The sequence below is a fragment of the Perognathus longimembris genome, chromosome 6 (genome assembly GCF_023159225.1).
Source record: "Perognathus longimembris pacificus isolate PPM17 chromosome 6, ASM2315922v1, whole genome shotgun sequence".
Classification (NCBI taxonomy): Eukaryota; Metazoa; Chordata; class Mammalia; order Rodentia; family Heteromyidae; genus Perognathus; species Perognathus longimembris.
The window spans coordinates 73,735,193-73,752,470 of NC_063166.1; the positions used below are offsets into that span (position 1 = coordinate 73,735,193).

Consider the following 17,278-nt stretch of genomic DNA (forward strand, 5'->3'; position numbering starts at 1 on the left):
AACTTTCCTCCTCGGCTGTGGTCTGTGTGCAGGCACCTAGTTCAAGTGGCACACCCTCCCGGGACGCTGTCCTGCCTCTGGGAAAAGCCTCAGAGCCAGAAGTACAACTTCTCCACCTTCCAGTTTTACTACAGAAAATGTCAAACCCTAAACAAAAATACAGAAAAGAATGATGACCTCTTGTGGACAATCTCATTTCTTCTCTACCATATTCCTACTCTAGAATTTTGAGGAGGTAAATTTTGGGCAGTTTTCCATCCTTCCATAGTTCAATAGGTATTTCTAAAGATGAACTTTTCCCCCCACCTGATGATTTTACCTGGTTGGAGTATTTACTGATATTTTTAGACTTTTCAACTTCTATCAAAATCACTTTTTAAACTTATCATTAAACAGTTGTACAAAGAGGGCTCAATTCAACATGTCAACTTATGTGTGCAATCCATCTTGACCAGTGTCACACTCCCCTCATCTTCTCCCCGCCCTTCTCAAGATAAATTGTGAAACAGTCAATACTCCCACTGCATTGCAACACTTTAAAAATTACTTCTTAGTACTAACAGGCAGCTTTGTTTATTTTGTGATTGTTTATTACATTTGCTTAATTAGATGAAGGGCAACATACAGCCAAACAGTACAATCAGTTGATGTGTTGATGTTGCACAGTTTTCTATCTAGGTTTATTATTGGTGGTGGTGCTGGGGTTTGAACATAGGACCACTAGAGTCATACCTCCACTAGATCTTCCAGATCGTGCTAGGACTACAACCACATCCCACCTCAACTGGTTTTGTCAAATGCAATTCACTCTTTAAAGAGACCAGGTATCTGTGCTATGGTTTCCCATTTTGTGATGTCACTGAGCCCTCTATCTGCCCTTGTGGGAGACACAGACCCTATCTAGGAAGGAGCATGTGGATGGTGGGCAGAAGTGCAGGTGCACAGTTGCTGGGAACTGCCAGCACATACCAAGCAGAGGTCTTCATGACATAGGAACACCTCATTCTTTCTCTAGCCAGATCTGGGCTAACTGTGTAAGAAATGGTCTAGCCATAGGCAGGAGGAAGGAAACTGTGTTTAGAACAGTAATCTGGAATCTACAGGTCTGTTGTTGATTCTAGTCTTGCTTAGTGTACGTATGTAGTGCAAAGAACCACATCCTTCTGAAAGTGAGGTGGAAGACAAGTTGTCTCCCCTCCTGTCCCTAGGACAACTTGGTAATTCTGGATACAAGAATTTTGGTCATTACAATGAATACTGAGCTTTCTTATTACAAGCACTTTGCAAAATAAAATTATATAAAAGTGAAAACAGACCCAAACATTAAACACAAGAATTTGTCTTCAGGAGTTATGCTGTCTACTTAGTTCAGATTCAATTCTTTATTTTATTTCTCCATTTTAAGAACTGACTTTCCAATCATTTATTTAACCACAATGAAGAAAATGAGTTACACTGGGAAATAATATTTTTATTATATACTATAATACTAAAAACTGAGCAACCTTAAACTGTCATCTTCTGATCTCCACTACCCCTGTAGCTGGAATTACAAATTAGAGACTTCACACCTGGCTCTGTATAATCATGGAACTTGAAAATAACCTGAACATTCCACCACAACTCAATCCAGTTTATCAAGAGGCTGACTTTCTCAGCCTGTTTTCTAGGCAGCAGTATTTTACTGATGAGGGATTTTTTCCCCCATTTCTTTTGTCACCCTGAAAGTTCATATGTAGGCCACCTATTCATGGAGGAATTGACCTACCCGTGCAGTAGGAACAGAGGGACCAGGGAGCTGCCCCCTTTCAATCATCTCCAGAGGCCTACAGTTGAACTTGAAGTTCCCAGCTCCCCACACTTGTTCCTCATATAAGGTGTCAATTCCATTTAAAATCCTGTGTGATTCCCTTTATCACTTTGGTTTCCCTAGGGCCTAAAATAGTATCCAGGGCTCAATAAATACATCAGCTACGTCAGCGGGGAACTGGGTAAAAACAGGTGAATTCACTGCATAGGGAAAAGGTACTGCGAGGCAAAAGAAAGAGAATGAGAAGGAGAGGCAGGAAAATACCCAACAGAAGCCTGACCTGCTGTATGTGAGAATGGTGTTCTACGTGGAGCATCTGTATCACTACCCTAGCTTGCAGGTGCTCCATCTATGTTTATTCCCCTCTATACAGCCATTTTTTTTTTCTCCACATGGAACAATTCTTATCTCATAATTTAAGATCCTTCTTACCATTTAGGCTCAAACACCACCCTAGACCTTTCTATCCAAAGTAAGGTGCTCAACTCATGTCCTTTATGCTGCTTTATTCTATTGCATGTTTTTCATCACAAGCATTGCTACATGTACTGATCTTACCTATTTGTCCTCCATTATTGTCTGCCTACCATTCCATGAACATGTGGAATCTTGACAGCAGTTAACTGTTGGCCTAGCCCACCACTGTGCCTCCAGCTCATTTTTTTTTTTTTTTTGCCAGTCCTGGGGCCTGAACTGGGGGGTCTGAGCCTCTTTGTATTCAAGGCTAGCACTCTACCCATTTGAGCCACAGCACCACTTCTGGCCTTTTCTGAGTAGTTTATTAGAAATAAGTTTCATGGAATTTTCTGCCCCGGATGGCTTTGAAAACTGTGATCCTCAGATCTCAGCCTCCTGAATAGCTAGGATTATGCATAGCTTATCCTGGTATTCAACAGACATTCACTGAACAATGGACTGCTATCTAAAAGGAGGATTTGTGCGTGCATGTATGAATTCCTGCTTTTGTTGAGCAAAGAAAAGAAAAACCAGCAAGTGTGAGCCTTGAAGCTCAATATCACACAGACACAGACACACAAACACAGAGTCAAGAAATAGGAGGTTCCAGCTACCAAGTAACATCAAGGAGGCAGAAAAAGGAAGCAGCCCCTCTCTACTTCCTCAGAGCAGTGTGGCAGGCTCCTACAGACCATGGAGGGCTCCATCTCTTCAGGGTGGATCTCTTTTCCCTCCCCAAACCCTGCTGACACACAGCAGCTGCGTTAGTCCATGGCTATGCTCTTGACCAGGACATCGGCTCTCATACTTTCTCACGTCTGCCTTCAGACTTTAGCGACAGGAAAGACATGGAACTATCCAGCCCCACCACTGTTGCCATGAGCCTTGCTCAACCTTAAGGAACTTGCCTCAAGGACAAAAACCCTGCCAGAGAATAAGAGGGTGTTATGAAGGGGTAGAGCATAAGAAGGTACTGTGAAGCCTGTCAACTTGGTTATCACAGAGGAAGGTGCTTGTGGTCATTGGGAGGTGGGTAATGATACTCCAGCCATTCCTAGGAAGAGGCCTCTGCTGTCGGGGCTGGCATTAAGTCGAGATTTCTCCCATTTTTCATTTCTCCCTTTTGTTCTCAGGCTGCTGTCATTACTCTTTGCATGTGTATGTGTGTGTGTGTTGGTCCTGAGGCTTGAACTGAGGGCCTGGGTACTGTCTATGAGATTTTTGCTCAAGGTTGATGCTCTACCAACTGAGCTATAGCTCCACTTCCAGCTTTTTTTGGCAGTTAATTGGATGCAAGAGTCTCACAGACTTTCCTGCCAAGGCTGGCTTTGAACCACAATCCTCAGATCTCAGCCTCCTGACAAGTTTGGATTATAAGAGTGAGCCACAGGCATCAGCTCCTGTGCCATTTCTTAAGCCCAGGCCTTAAAGGAAATGTAGAAAATTCTCAATGAATTACTGGAATGAAACCATAACTTGTGTCTCCTGAATGAGACACATTTTTCTGGGAGAGAAAATTTGGAAATGGGAAAGTGATATTGAGTTGACACAGAAGACACTAGTGTGGGAGTGCCACTGCCCCCCCAAAGGAGTGACTTACCTGACTATGGGACTGAGTCTGAGACTCTCTCTCCCTTTTCTCTGAACACAGGCATCCTCTATGTGTCACTGGCATGTTCAGATTTGGGTAAGTTTAACCTAGGGAAGAAGCTGTGTATACACCCTGTATGTACACACAGAGACTTAGGAAGCCTAACTATAGGAAGCCTATAGGAAGCCTAACTATAGGAGACTTAGGAAGCCTTGACTATATTGAACCATAGCACCAAATTTAACCCTCTTTGGATTTTACTGAAGTTAATTTTTGATCATCCATGTTAGTCCTGTGCCTAGTTCTTAACTAGTGGAGAGCTAAGAATGGGAGAAGGCTAAGACTTCCTGGATTCCTCAGACTCCAAGAAGACAAAAACAAACAAACAAACAAAATGCCACATGCCTATGAAGAATAACATTAAAAAAAGTATCTCTAGCTGGATGTGCTGGTATTCACCTGTAATCTCAGCACTCAGGAAGTGGAGGCAGATCTTAAACTCAGGGCCATCTTGGATTATGTATCTATATCTACATCTATCTATCTATCTATCTATCTATCTATCTATCTATCTATCTATCTATCTATCTATCTACCTACCCACCTACCTCTATATCTACATAAATATACATATCAGGCTCTTACCTTAAAAATCCCCAAACAAGCCGGGAGCTGGCAGCTCATTCCTGTAATCCTAGCTACTCAGGAAGTTGAGATCTGAGGATTTCGGTTCAAAGCCAGCTCAGGCAGGACAATCTGTGAAACTCTTATCTTCAATTAACCACCAGAAAACTGGAGGAGGAGCTGTGGCTCAAAGTGCAGGTACAAGCACCCAGGTTTAAACTCCATGATTGACAAAAAAGAAAAAAAAAGTCCCCCAACAATGTCCCCCTCCCCAATCATATAAATATATAGCAAGTCTTAAACTTCTAGTTCTGTCCACAAAACACAGAAAACCAACAAAATGACCAGAAGATGGATAGACTTTTGCTATCAACAATGAAGACACACCAGAGAACGGCAGGAAAATGGATGTATCTTTAGACCTGCCTCAGAGACTTGTTACAATTTTGATCTAGAATATCCCTAAAAGCCCATATGTTAAATGCAGTGGAGCCCTAAAGAGGTGGGGCTTAGTAGAAGGGAATTAGGTTTTCAGGAAGAAGCACATCCTTGAGGGGGACCCTGGGCTCTAGCACCTTCCCATCTCCCCACCTGCTCACTTGTCCCTATGAGGTGGGCAGGCTGCCCCACCACCACCTGCCTTCTCCCCGACATGCTGCTCTGCCACAGGCTCCGAGGCAATAGCGCCAACTGATCATGGATTGGAATCTCTAAAACTCTGAGCCAAAATAAACCTCTCCTCTAGGGCGATTATCTTAGGAACTTTGTTAACACTAATAAAAAGAGCTTACTAACATGGAGACTCAAGCTGGCTTTGGCTGAGCCCAGCCTTCTCACAATCAGGCTGGTTTCACTTTCAGGATTCTGCAGGGTTCACCTGGGCTCAGTCAGGAAGCACGGGGCTGCCTGTGCAATAACACACACTTCTCTGTGTGTCCTGACCGGGGACGTGGACTGCCCAGAGTGAGTGAGAACTCCTGGCAGTCACTTTAAAAAATCACCTGAGCTGAAACCTTAACCACACTAGGAGAGAGGGAATTTTCTACCTGTTCACAAGGCCTTGACAGTTCTATCAGTAGTGTGCGCCATTATGCACTCCCAGGTAAATGTTTTATGATTAAGCTCATCTTCCAAAGGCAGTAATCTTAAGAAACAGAAGATTAAAAGCTTTTGTTCATTTACCAAAATATGTTAAAACGTGTGACTATGTGTAAACAATTTTACATTGTAAAATAATGAACTAAGGAAAGAGTCTAGTTTTATTTTCTGATAGGGTGATGATGATCTTAACTCACTAATGCTCACATCAGACTTATTTGCAATCTTGTGAATCACAGAATGGGCGCAGGGTCCCAGGCATTATCTTCTAACTTTGTATTTGCAGCTCTTGGATACAAGGGAAATGGCACTGGGAGTGGAAGTGCACGTTTGTGGTGTTCACTGTACATCATTCTGTGTGCAGTCTCCATCCATCTTCCCCTGATCCACCATATCAAGTACCAAGAACCGGTCTCATCTCTGTGGGAGACCCAGAACTTGGATCTTCCTCCACCTAACATAATTCCCTCTTCATCTCTTGCCAGTTTCCCCAGCAGTGCAATTTCCAAACAGCCAAATGGTGAATCCAAAGTTTCTTCCTTTTCCCCAGATTTTCTTCTGGACAGCCCCACCCATTTCCTCTAGCTGCTACAAACACAAATCAGATCACTTCACCGTCTCTGTTAGTTTGGACTTTCTTGCCTTTTCCATTTCTCAGCAAATTAGTATTCCAAATTATTCAATGAGTAATGTATGGAATTCTAAAACCTTTTGCCCCTTGCAGTATTGCCTCCAATTTCTCTTCTAGATATCTATGCATGCCTTTCCAGCTAATATGACTTCAAACTTCAAACTAGTCACTCATCTTTGGTTTCTTATCTTCCTAGGGAAGATTATGCAGTCAGGGAAGCATCACAAAGGAATACAGAACTTTATTAACTGTCAAGGACTTAATAAATGACCTGTCTGGGGTTGGCAAATATGAAATGGCTGCAGAAAAATTCAGGTTTTATGGCCTATGAGATCTGGATGTGTGTGTGTGTGTGTGTGTGTGTGTGTTAAAAGTGCCTTCATTACCCCACCACACCATGGAGAATAAATGACCAGTGGGAAGGGCTCCATCACCACGCCACACCTTGGAGGACAATGGAGTAGTAGCAGTACTTTTATCACCCCGCCACACCATGGAACTTTCCCATCTCTTTAACTCATTTACTGTTTATTTATGACATAGGCCCACCAAACAAAATGAAGGAGAGTGCCAGATACTTTTATGCTTGCTAAGAATAACAATAATTTTATTCTGCACTTGGAGGAGGCTACTGTCTGGTTAGTGGGGAAGAATCATCACCTACTTCTCGTTTGGTTTCATTGCCCTGACCAAGGCCCTACCCTGTTACCACATCACTGGGCACAGCACATAATCCACAGGCAAGTCAGACCCTGTTGGGATATTCCGGGATTCAGGGCAACTAAGACAAACAGCGATCATCCTAATGGTTACCTGCAAGTCATTTTGTGGGTTCCAGTCAGAATCAAATATGATGCAGGTATCAGCAGCCGTGAGATTGATCCCCAGGCCTCCTGCTCTGGTACACAGAAGAAAGACAAAGCGGTCTGAATCTGGCTTACAGAACCGGTCGATGGCAGCCTGCCGCAGGTTTCCCCGTACTCGCCCATCAATTCGCTCATAGGTGTATCTGAGGGGATCCAAATGAATGAAAGCCCAGGTGTTAATCATGGCATCAATGGAGAACACAAAAGAATGCAGGAAGCTGTTGCCCAATAAATGGTCTTAAATCTATCATGTCTAAATTTGGACAGCAGTCTAGAAGCAGGGAAAAAGCATAAAGCTACATTGCAGAATTCTTCCCCACCCCCAATAAAGAAAAAACAACAACCAGAAAATCAGCTGTAAACTAAGGAAGGCTAGAAGAACAAAATATTGACATCCAACACTGATCCCAAATAAGTTATCCAAGTAACTTATTCTCAAGAATGTAATACAGCTGCAGTGAATTTAATCATAAGACCAAGAAATATAAATAAGAGCATTTCACACAGATTTTCAAAAATACTCCTAACAAGGACTCAGTATTCTTATCAGTTTCCATCTGCTCAGGCTAACTGGAAGTTATAAGAAAACTGCCAGGCCTGGGTGGGCCATATCCAACCTACCAGTTCCTAAAAGCTTAAGAGGTACACAGGAAAATCTTTAATTAAGTTAAGGTTTTCTCAGTTGTATGTTGCCAAGCAAGCAGACTCAATCACCGGAATGGTTTCTAAGATTGCTGGGGGCAGGAAGGTTGAAGATTAAGCAAGGGAGTAATTAGAGAGAGAGAAGAGCTGAGTATCAGGAGAAAGACATTATGTACCTGTGTGCATAGGTAAAGAAGGCGGAAGGCATGGTGAGGGTAAAAAGAATAGGTAATGAAGATGTCAGTCATGCCAATACTTCCATTCAGAAAAAAAAAATACAGAAAAGATCTTTATGGTGGAGATGAGGAAATTAATACAAGATTAATACAATCTTGTCTCTCTGAATTGATTACTACTTTCTTATGTATTTGACTGACGACCAATGATTTCATAAGTGGCATGTTACTCTGGACTCAACAAATAAGCAAAAACTGGCTAATCCAACAGAAGGAATAGGAATCTTGTGAAGAAAAAAAGACCAAGTTATCCTCAACCCAACTATAGCTAAGACCATGAATCTTGGGAAAAGTTTTTCCTGACACCCAGAATTTGGGGGGTAAAGAAAATCAGATCTCTAAAACTTAGAGAAGTTAATTGTTAAGATTGCAGAGACAGGGGGCTGGGGATATAGCCTAGTGGCAAGAGTGCCTGCCTCGGATACACGAGGCCCTAGGTTCGATTCCCCAGCACCACATATACAGAAAACGGCCAGAAGCCGCGCTGTGGCTCAAGTGGCAGAGTGCTAGCCTTGAGCGGGAAGAAGCCAGGGACAGTGCTCAGGCCCTGAGTCCAAGGCCCAGGACTGGCCAAAAAAAAAAAAAAAAAAAAGATTGCAGAGACAGACATTCTAAGGGTAGCTATGTGGATAGCTTCAGAAAACTAAATTTGGCAATGTATTTCTGACTTCCTTGAAGGAAAGGAAAATCCACGTAAAGAAATTAAGGAAATATATAACCCAACAAACTCAGAGCTATTAGGGACACAGACAAAAGAAACAAGTCTGAACATACTGGCTTTTTTTTTTTTTTTTTTTAAAAAAAACAAAACAAGGGCTGGGGATATGGCCTAGTGGCAAGAGTGCCTGCCTCGGATACACGAGGCCCTAGGTTCGATTCCCCAGCACCACATATACAGAAAATGGCCAGAAGCGGCGCTGTGGCTCAAGTGGCAGAGTGCTAGCCTTGAGCGGGAAGAAGCCAGGGACAGTGCTCAGGCCCTGAGTCCAAGGCCCAGGACTGGCCAAAAAAAAAAAAAACCAAAAACAAGCAAAACTACAATACGATACCTGGAAGTATGGATTTTAAAAATTGTTAGTTTTTAAATTAGAATATATTTAAGAATAATATTACATGGGAACTATAGTGGCAAACAAAACAGGCCTGTCCTGAGGCATATCAAAAATATTTTGTTTCACAGATGAAGTGAATGTTTCTACAGATACCACCTAGAACAACTACAATAATAGTAGTAGTAAGTTCTCAAATGTCTGTCCTGGGCCAGACACTGGCATACACTTGATATGGATCATATTTAATTCCTACTACAGTCCTCTGAGGTAGTTTCTATGATAATTTCCCACCTTGCACTTGCCCAATCTTCAAAACAAAAACTTGCTCTGTCACCCTGTAACTCAGTTGAAGCTCCAGCTCTGACTGATGGCTTTCATGCAGTTCCCTTTTGCTTAACAATTTAGAAGTTAAAGACAAATAAGAGACCCTACTGAAGTTTGGAAACAGGTAACCCTGACGGAAGGGAAAAGCAGAACCCTTACATCTATGTATCAAAAAGGTTAGCTCAATCAGTGCTTCAAGGACTGGTGATGGTGTTTACCTATGCCACCCTGGCCAAGCATGTGATGCAGCTGAAGCTGCAGAGGGTTAGAAGTCAGAGATTGAGATCTACTAAGCAATGGACCCCGTCTGGGGACCCGTATGCATTATTGATGCTCCGGGAGTAGGAGACTCAATGTTCTGTGACACAACATCTCTGGTATCAGAGAGGAGCCAGAGCCCCTGGGTCAGAGGCAGGCTGGGAACTAGCATAGCATTTGGAGAAGAATTCAATAAATTGCAATGATGTGGTTCAGTCATACCTAAAGGAAAGAAAAAAAAATCCCATAAAATTAGATAAGTACTCTGACAACCATGATGTAACAAGGGTTTTCAGAAATAAAATCTGTGCAGGATGACTGGCACGATGATTCTCATTTCTTGTTTAATTTTGAGAAGTAGTCTCAAAGAACACAAAGCTAAAGTTGGAATTATTTGAGTTCTTTTAAATTATTCTTCACTGCCCAGAGTGAGCCAGATCTCTTGGCTCTGCCCTCATTCCTGTGTGAGAGTCTGGCATGGAATTAAGTGGGAACAAAACCAAACCGACAGCTGGAGCAGCAAAGAGGCTCAAGAACAAAGAAAACCTTGAGGGCTAATAAGTTTGAATGAAGAAATCAGACACCATAAAATTTTCCACACTGAACTTCAGCGCAGCAGCAATTAACCCTCTGTGACAACTGTATTTTGAATGCGATCCCTACGAGTTGATGTGGCTCATCAAACTGTAATTCTGAGTCATTGTCAAATCTCAACAAGAAGCAGGTGGCATGATGGAAAAACCTCTGAGGACTGGCTGGGGGGAGGAAAGTGACAAGTTTTTGGCATTAAAAAATGTTGACCTCAGAAGTCCTAAAGGGAAATGAACAATCTTCTTGTCTCCCAGCAATAACCAGCTGGAAAAAATACACACGTGCACACACATGCAGAGGCCAGGGAGAAAAAAATGAGAATGAACAAGAGTTCACAACCACTGAAAACATCTAATATGTTCAGGAGGAAAGTCAGGAAGAAATACAGAACCGGTAACGTGACACTGGAGTGCCGGTGACAGCTCATTGTGGCATTCCTAACACCAACAGAGGTCTGCACAAAAAGACTCGAGTAAGTAATGTTTTCCAACTTTGCAAAGATGTTACTCTTACCCTGCTTAATGTGTAAGAAGAGCCAATAAAAATGCTTATACATCTAATAAACATGCTGTTTTCTAGAGTTGGAGCCTTGAATGGTCACAGGTTAAAAGAATAAGAAGTCTTCTGGAATAATACACAAGAGCAAAAGAATACAAGCACTGTCAAAAGAAAAGAAAGGCTAGATATAGACCTCATTTTATTTTTAGTTTTTGTGAATAGTATTTTATATGCATGAGGTAAATATAAGATGGCTACTTTAGTAAACAGAAAAGCAGAAAATCAGATGTATTTGGAGAGAAAAGAAACTTCCTTTAATATCATTAAGCAAAATAACAGAAGGAATGAATGAAGGGTGAAATGCAAAAAGAAGACCAAAGAAATCCAGGTAAGAATTATGAATTAATGTCACATTTAATTTGTTGATTGTTTCAAACCTTTAGTAAAATGGCAGTGAAAGACATAACCCCTTCCTCCCAATAAATCTATAAACAGAAGTGGCAATATTCTACAAGCTAGGAAGCATGCAAAATGGGATCTGATTTGAAAAAAAAAGTGCAGAATCCCAGGCAAAACTCAGCCTAACTGAAGAATGTCTGAGAATGTCAGACACTGGTGACCCTAGATATCTGAATAGTCTTAAAAACAGAGTATCTACTGGAATATTTGTATCCATTAGCTTTTAGATTATCCATTCTAGCCTTGAAGATGAAAAAAGATCTTGATCCTCTCTCTACTCTGGGAGATTCTAACCAAAGACCATGGTAGATGTACCAAACTAAAAATCAGCTTAGAGCATAGTCAAAAACTTTTTAGATGGAGAAGAAGCGAAACAAGAGCCAAAGTAATTGACATGGGAGGGCCCCCAGTGAAGTGGCCTAGCTGGATAAATAGCGCTCACATGTACAAGACCAAGTCCACAGTCAACAAGCTCCATTCACAAACCCAGACCCTCAAAGAAATAATGGCTCACCATCTGATGGCCAAAGACACCAGACACAGAGCAAAAGACCCTCTCATGGGGCTAACCCTATAGCAAATAAGACAGAGTCTATGCAAAATATAAAACAACAACAATCAAAACAATAAATGAGCAATAAAAATCTACTTGAAGGTACGCGAGAGGAATAGAAACAGTGCCTGGCTTTGAAATTGTAGCCAAACTTCTAATACCCACTGTCACCTTCAGATTGCTGGTGTATATCAATGACTGAACATCGGAGGTACAGTGTATGATTTCACAAATGCAAACGAGCCATGTACTTGCACAGTTTTCACCTGCACAAGAACTAGAAGGCAGGTTCAAAGAACCATAGAAGAAGCAATGAAAAGAATAAACTGAGAAGCTGCAGCTAGCGTGTCATAAGCCAGCAGAGGACCTGCTCAGTGAAAATTGTCAGCTCATGTATTCAGAAACTTGCTCCTATTATTGAGCCACACAAATGTTAAATCGTTATTTCCTTAGCTTTCCTTTCAATATTATTTTAATTTTGCTTCTTCCAACTAAAGTGAATATAAACAATTGTGGAATTTTTCTTAAAGCAAGAGACTCCAGACAGCTTTCATGTAAGCTGTGAAATTCACTTTGAATAGTTAAGCTTGGATCTGTTTGGTAATACAATTAATTCTGAATTTTAGTATTCAAGGGGAGAATCTCTTATCACTTCTGAATGTCATGTTGTAACAGCAGCATCTCTGAACGGATCAGTGGATGAATGCCCAGTGTAGGACCAGCACTCTGACCAATCTCACCTCCTCTGGATGAGGTAATCTTCCAGGATGTCAAGGCAGCGCACCATTTGGGAGAAGATGAGCACTTTGTGGCCGCCTGCGATCAGCTTAGGGAGCAGTTTGTCTATCAGCACCAGCTTCCCTGCTGCCTGGATCATGGCCTGCAGCTGAAAGTCAGAGGCATCAGGGCTGTGGGTTTTTCGGAAATCTTCTAGAATTTTTTCCTCTGCCCCTGTAAAGCAACGGAACAAAACTCTTCTTTAAACCAAGTGTAAGTATAAAAGCTGTTCTCTACTTTATAGAACCTGAGAAAAATGAAGGGGGCTCTTAGATTCCTGGATTCTCAGTCCAGTGAAGACATGCTGGGTGTTTGCTACTGTCTGTGCCTGGAAGGCCACCTTGTAAAGAATGAGAATTCCCACTAGAACATGAAAGGATTGAAAGGTTAAAACACTCAGGTAAGGAAATCTTCCAGTCCTGCATACTTATGGTCATCACAAGATTGCATTTTGATGTACAAATTTCTCAAAAAAATTTCACTTAAAACACACACACACACACACACACACACACACACACACACACAACAAAGGGCTGGGAATATGGTCATCACAAGATTGCATTTTGATGTACAAATTTCTCAAAAAAATTTCACTTAAAACACACACACACACACACACACACAACAAAGGGCTGGGAATACGGTCTAGTGGCAAGAGTGCTTGCCTCATATACATGAAGCCCTGGGTTGGATTCCCCAGCACCACATACATAAAAAAAAGGCCAGAAGTGGTGCTGTGGCTCAAGTGGTAACGAGTGCTAGCCTTGAGCAAAAAGAAGCCAGGGACAGTTGTGCTCAGGCCCTGAGTCCAAGCCCCAGGACTGGCAAAAAACAAAAACAACCACAAAATAAACTTTCCCCAAATCTTCTCTAACTAGTATAGATAAGGGTTCATTTATCTAGAGTTTTAACCTCATTGCAGAATCACCATCCAATGAAGTGATAGGACACATTTCCGTGCACCCAATTATGTGGGCTAGACTGTATGTAAGGGCAGCACCTGCTCCTAGGGAGCGAGGTGTCAGAAGAACTATAGGAGCTGAACACTGAGAGCAGTTTGTTTCAAAGTAAGTTCTGCAGATTTTTTTTAGCTATGGTACTTAAGACAAGCAACTTCCTTGAACCTCTAGTTCTATATTATGAAAAAAGTATGTTCTAGCATCTAATGAAAACTTGCACATGAGATCTTTGAGTATCACTGGCTTCTGGCAGAGACCCAAGCTGCTGCTGAGTTACTTCCTGCTGGCCTGACTCACCATTGATCAGATAGGGATGGTTGCAGCACTTTCTCAGCTCCATCATGGTATTGATGAGGTTGGGCATGTTATGCTGATTTGCTCCCTTCGTCAGGAAGGAAAAGTTTTTCTCCAGGATGGCACGGTAGTACTTTTTCTGAATATTGGTCAGTTCCACTTCAATGATTGTCTCTTGTTTGGGAGCCAGGTTCTTTTCCACATCATCTTTAAGGCGCCGAAGCATCATTGGTTTTAGGATAGATTGCAGTTTCTTTACCTGTTCAGGGAAACGAGATCTATTTAACTGCCCCAATTCCAACTGAAAGATTGTTGGAGCAGTCCAACCTTCACTATAATCTCTTCCGTGTCTAATCATAGTACTGTGTTGTAAACTGAAAGACCATGGATTGATCCCTGAGAATGCCACAGTACTGGAAAGAAAAAGGGGATCTGGTTTGCACAATTTAAGCACCAAGGACCTATGTGGCAATTTCACAAGATAAAAAGGGAGAAAGATACAGCTCCTATTCTCTAAGATGGAGAAAGCAGCCCCCCCTTCACACATACACACACACACACACACACACACACACACACACACACAGAAGCATGCACATGTACATGCAAGCACAGGAATAAAGTAAAGAATATTTTAAGTCTTGTTAGGAGGTACACATGATACATAACAAAGGGAAGACTTGGATGCTGAAAGAATGGAAGAGGAATTCAAGGCAATTTGGAAATGGAGTCCTTCTATGCCTTTTAAATAAAAGCAGCAGCATATGTGTTTGGAACTGCCCGTATGTGAAGAATTAAGTGTTTATGGTGACATCTCCCATTTCATCATGGGAGCTGTCACATCAAGGGCATGACAAGCCTGAGAGTGTTTGTATTCACCATGATCTTTTTCTACTTCATCAAACAGCCCATTCCTGGACAAAGACTCCACTCACATGACTAAACCAGCAAGGTGACTGGATTCCTCTTCCAGGAAGATAATGCCAAAGCAAGGACTTCAAGTTAAAGTACCTAAGCTAACCTAAAGCTACAACAAAATAATGGTAAGATTAGTCCTGATGGGAAAAGAAAAGAAAATGAAAGTAAAAAGAAACCAAGTTTCGAGTAAGAAAGAGCCGTTCAAAAACTTTAAAAAAGGGCAGAACCTTCTATGGCAATGCTTCCTGAAGAAATGTAACATGACTTACAGAGAGTAGCTTAGGAGACTCACTTGCTAGAACAGATGTTTTCCAGAGCTTTTATTTAATGTGTTTTAAAATACAGAAGCAGAGGTAGAACAGAATTTTGGGAGATGTTCAACAATAAATGCAAAACTTTAGACAGAAGGAATAAGTTCAAGAGATCTACTGTGTGACATGGCAGTGACTAGTTCTAACAGTGGACCTGGAGTGTTCTCAACACAAAACTTAAGTAGGTGGAGTAATGCAGGTTATTTAGCTCGATTTAGCCAAACTATCATGTTAAATAGTATGTATGTGTGTGTATATATACGTATATACACGTTATATAACTTTTGTCAAATAAAGCAATTTTTAAGTACAGACATTTGATGCCATTTTAATGGTTTTCTTTTAACTAAGCCTATTTTAAACCTAATTCTTTTATAAGACTTTGACTTTACCAATCAAGGGCATTTAGGAATCAAATTCCTCAAATATGTGAGGAGTTACTATGTAAGTGCCCGAGAGAAAGACATGACTAGCTAACAGACAGGGACTAGATAGGGACAAATGTCAGCCTGTCACATACTGGGTTCAGCTTTTGCCCTTCTCTTGGTTCATACCTTGAATCATTTAGAGTATACTACATGCCAGACACTTTGCTGGTCAATACAACAAACACAACTTTGGAGAAGATGTGGCTTTGTCCTCAAGGAGATCATTGTCTAGAAGAAAAAATGCATACCACAAATTCAGTGCGATGGGAGAAGAGGATGTATTTCTAATAGTCCAAAACGGAGAGGACAGGAGCTGGCTTTTGTAGGACCAACGGACATTGCAAATGCAGAGGGAATTGTTTGATTATTCAGTAACTTCCAAGTCTGACTTGTACCATGAGTAGAAACAGAAGGGATCCACAGAGTATATTCTTTTTTTTTTTTTTGGCCAGTCCTGGGCCTTGGACTCAGGGCCTGAGCACTGTCCCTGGCTTCCTTTTTTGCTCAAGGCTAGCACTCTGCCACTTGAGCCACAGCGCCACTTCTGGCCGTTTTCTGTATATGTGGTGCTGGGGAATCGAACCCAGGGCCTCATGTATACGAGGCAAGCTCTCTTGCCACTAGGCCATATCCCCAGCCCCACATAGAGTGTATTCTTGACCTTGTTAGTAAATGTCTAAATTCACTCCCATAACTCTACTACATCAATTTTGCAGAACCAACAATGTCATTCTGGTGGTATAACCATGCATGATTTCTGCATGAACTACAGATTCTTCCATCTGCCATTCAAGACTTCCCCAACAATGTATGTAATTGCAAACCATGCTGGGCTTCAGATACCTCCCAATTGATCCTCCCTATTTTCAGCTCAACCAGATGACCACACTTCCTGGCTCTGGTTATGCTGGAACTTTTCTTATGCAAAGAAGACACCACTGCTCTTCCCTACCTGTTGAAAACTTATCTATCTTAAAAATGCAAGTCATTGTTTGTTTGTTTTACAGTAATGAGGTTTTGAACGCAAAGGCGCATACCTACTAGAAAGGTATTCCACACTTGAGCTATGCCTCTAGCCCCTTTTGGCTTTATTTATTTTTCAGATGGGGTCTTTTATTTTTACAATCTTCCTACTATTGCCTTCTTTGTACCAAGGATCACAGACATGAACCACTACATCTGACTTATGGAGATGCAAGTCTCGGTAACCTTTTGTCTGGGCTGGTCTTGAATCTTAGTCCTTTTGATCTCTCCCTTCTGAGTGGTTGGGGTCACGGGGAAGTCACTGCCTCTGACTGAAAATACATCCTTAAATTGTACCTTCTCTTTTAAGTCTTTTCTGATTGTCATATAGAAGGAACCTTTCTCTTTTCAACCTCTCCCCTGTTATTTCTTCCTCTTAAGACATTGAAACCCATCTGACTTATTTCTGTAATTCTCACAGAGGTTTTACCAGCAGTAGATATTTATTAATATTGGTTGTTTTGAATTAGTTTTAAATCTGATAGCCTTAGGACTATGACCTTCAAAAACTAAGGAAATACAGTTAATCTGGGCATAAGTGGACTTAATCAACTACTTTAGGTACACAAGTGGCACCATTTCCTCACTCCCTGTGTGCTGTGCAACAATTAAGACAGGGAATATGTTGCAGATTCTGAGGAAGGATGAGGGATTGGGGGGGGGGGGGCGGGGAGAGGGGAGAAGGAACGCCATGCTCCTGAGGCCAGACTGTAAGGAAGGGCCTCAAATGTACAAGGGAGCCCAGTGAAGCAGGCCTAATGTACTAAGATCCTCTGGCTGTGGACTCATCTGTGCTCTGCAGCAGTAAGAACTGCTAACAATCGGGTGGTGCTGTCCAACATAAAGAAAACCACAACATAAAAGACACGACACTCA

The 17,278-nt window shown here is 41.7% G+C and overlaps 1 protein-coding gene across 4 annotated transcripts in view; it reads right to left on the reverse strand.

Annotated features, from left to right (window-relative positions):
• Window positions 1-17,278, reverse strand: part of Chd6 (chromodomain helicase DNA binding protein 6) — a 140,874-nt gene that overhangs the window by 41,935 nt on the left and 81,661 nt on the right. For all 4 annotated transcript variants that reach the window (XM_048349357.1, XM_048349354.1, XM_048349355.1 and 1 more), the window contains 3 exons: window positions 13,726-13,981; window positions 12,430-12,640; window positions 7,024-7,219 (listed from right to left, as the gene is read on the reverse strand). In XM_048349357.1, coding sequence (XP_048205314.1) covers window positions 7,024-7,219; window positions 12,430-12,640; window positions 13,726-13,981 — 663 coding nt within the window. The remainder of the gene's footprint in view (window positions 1-7,023; window positions 7,220-12,429; window positions 12,641-13,725; window positions 13,982-17,278) is intronic.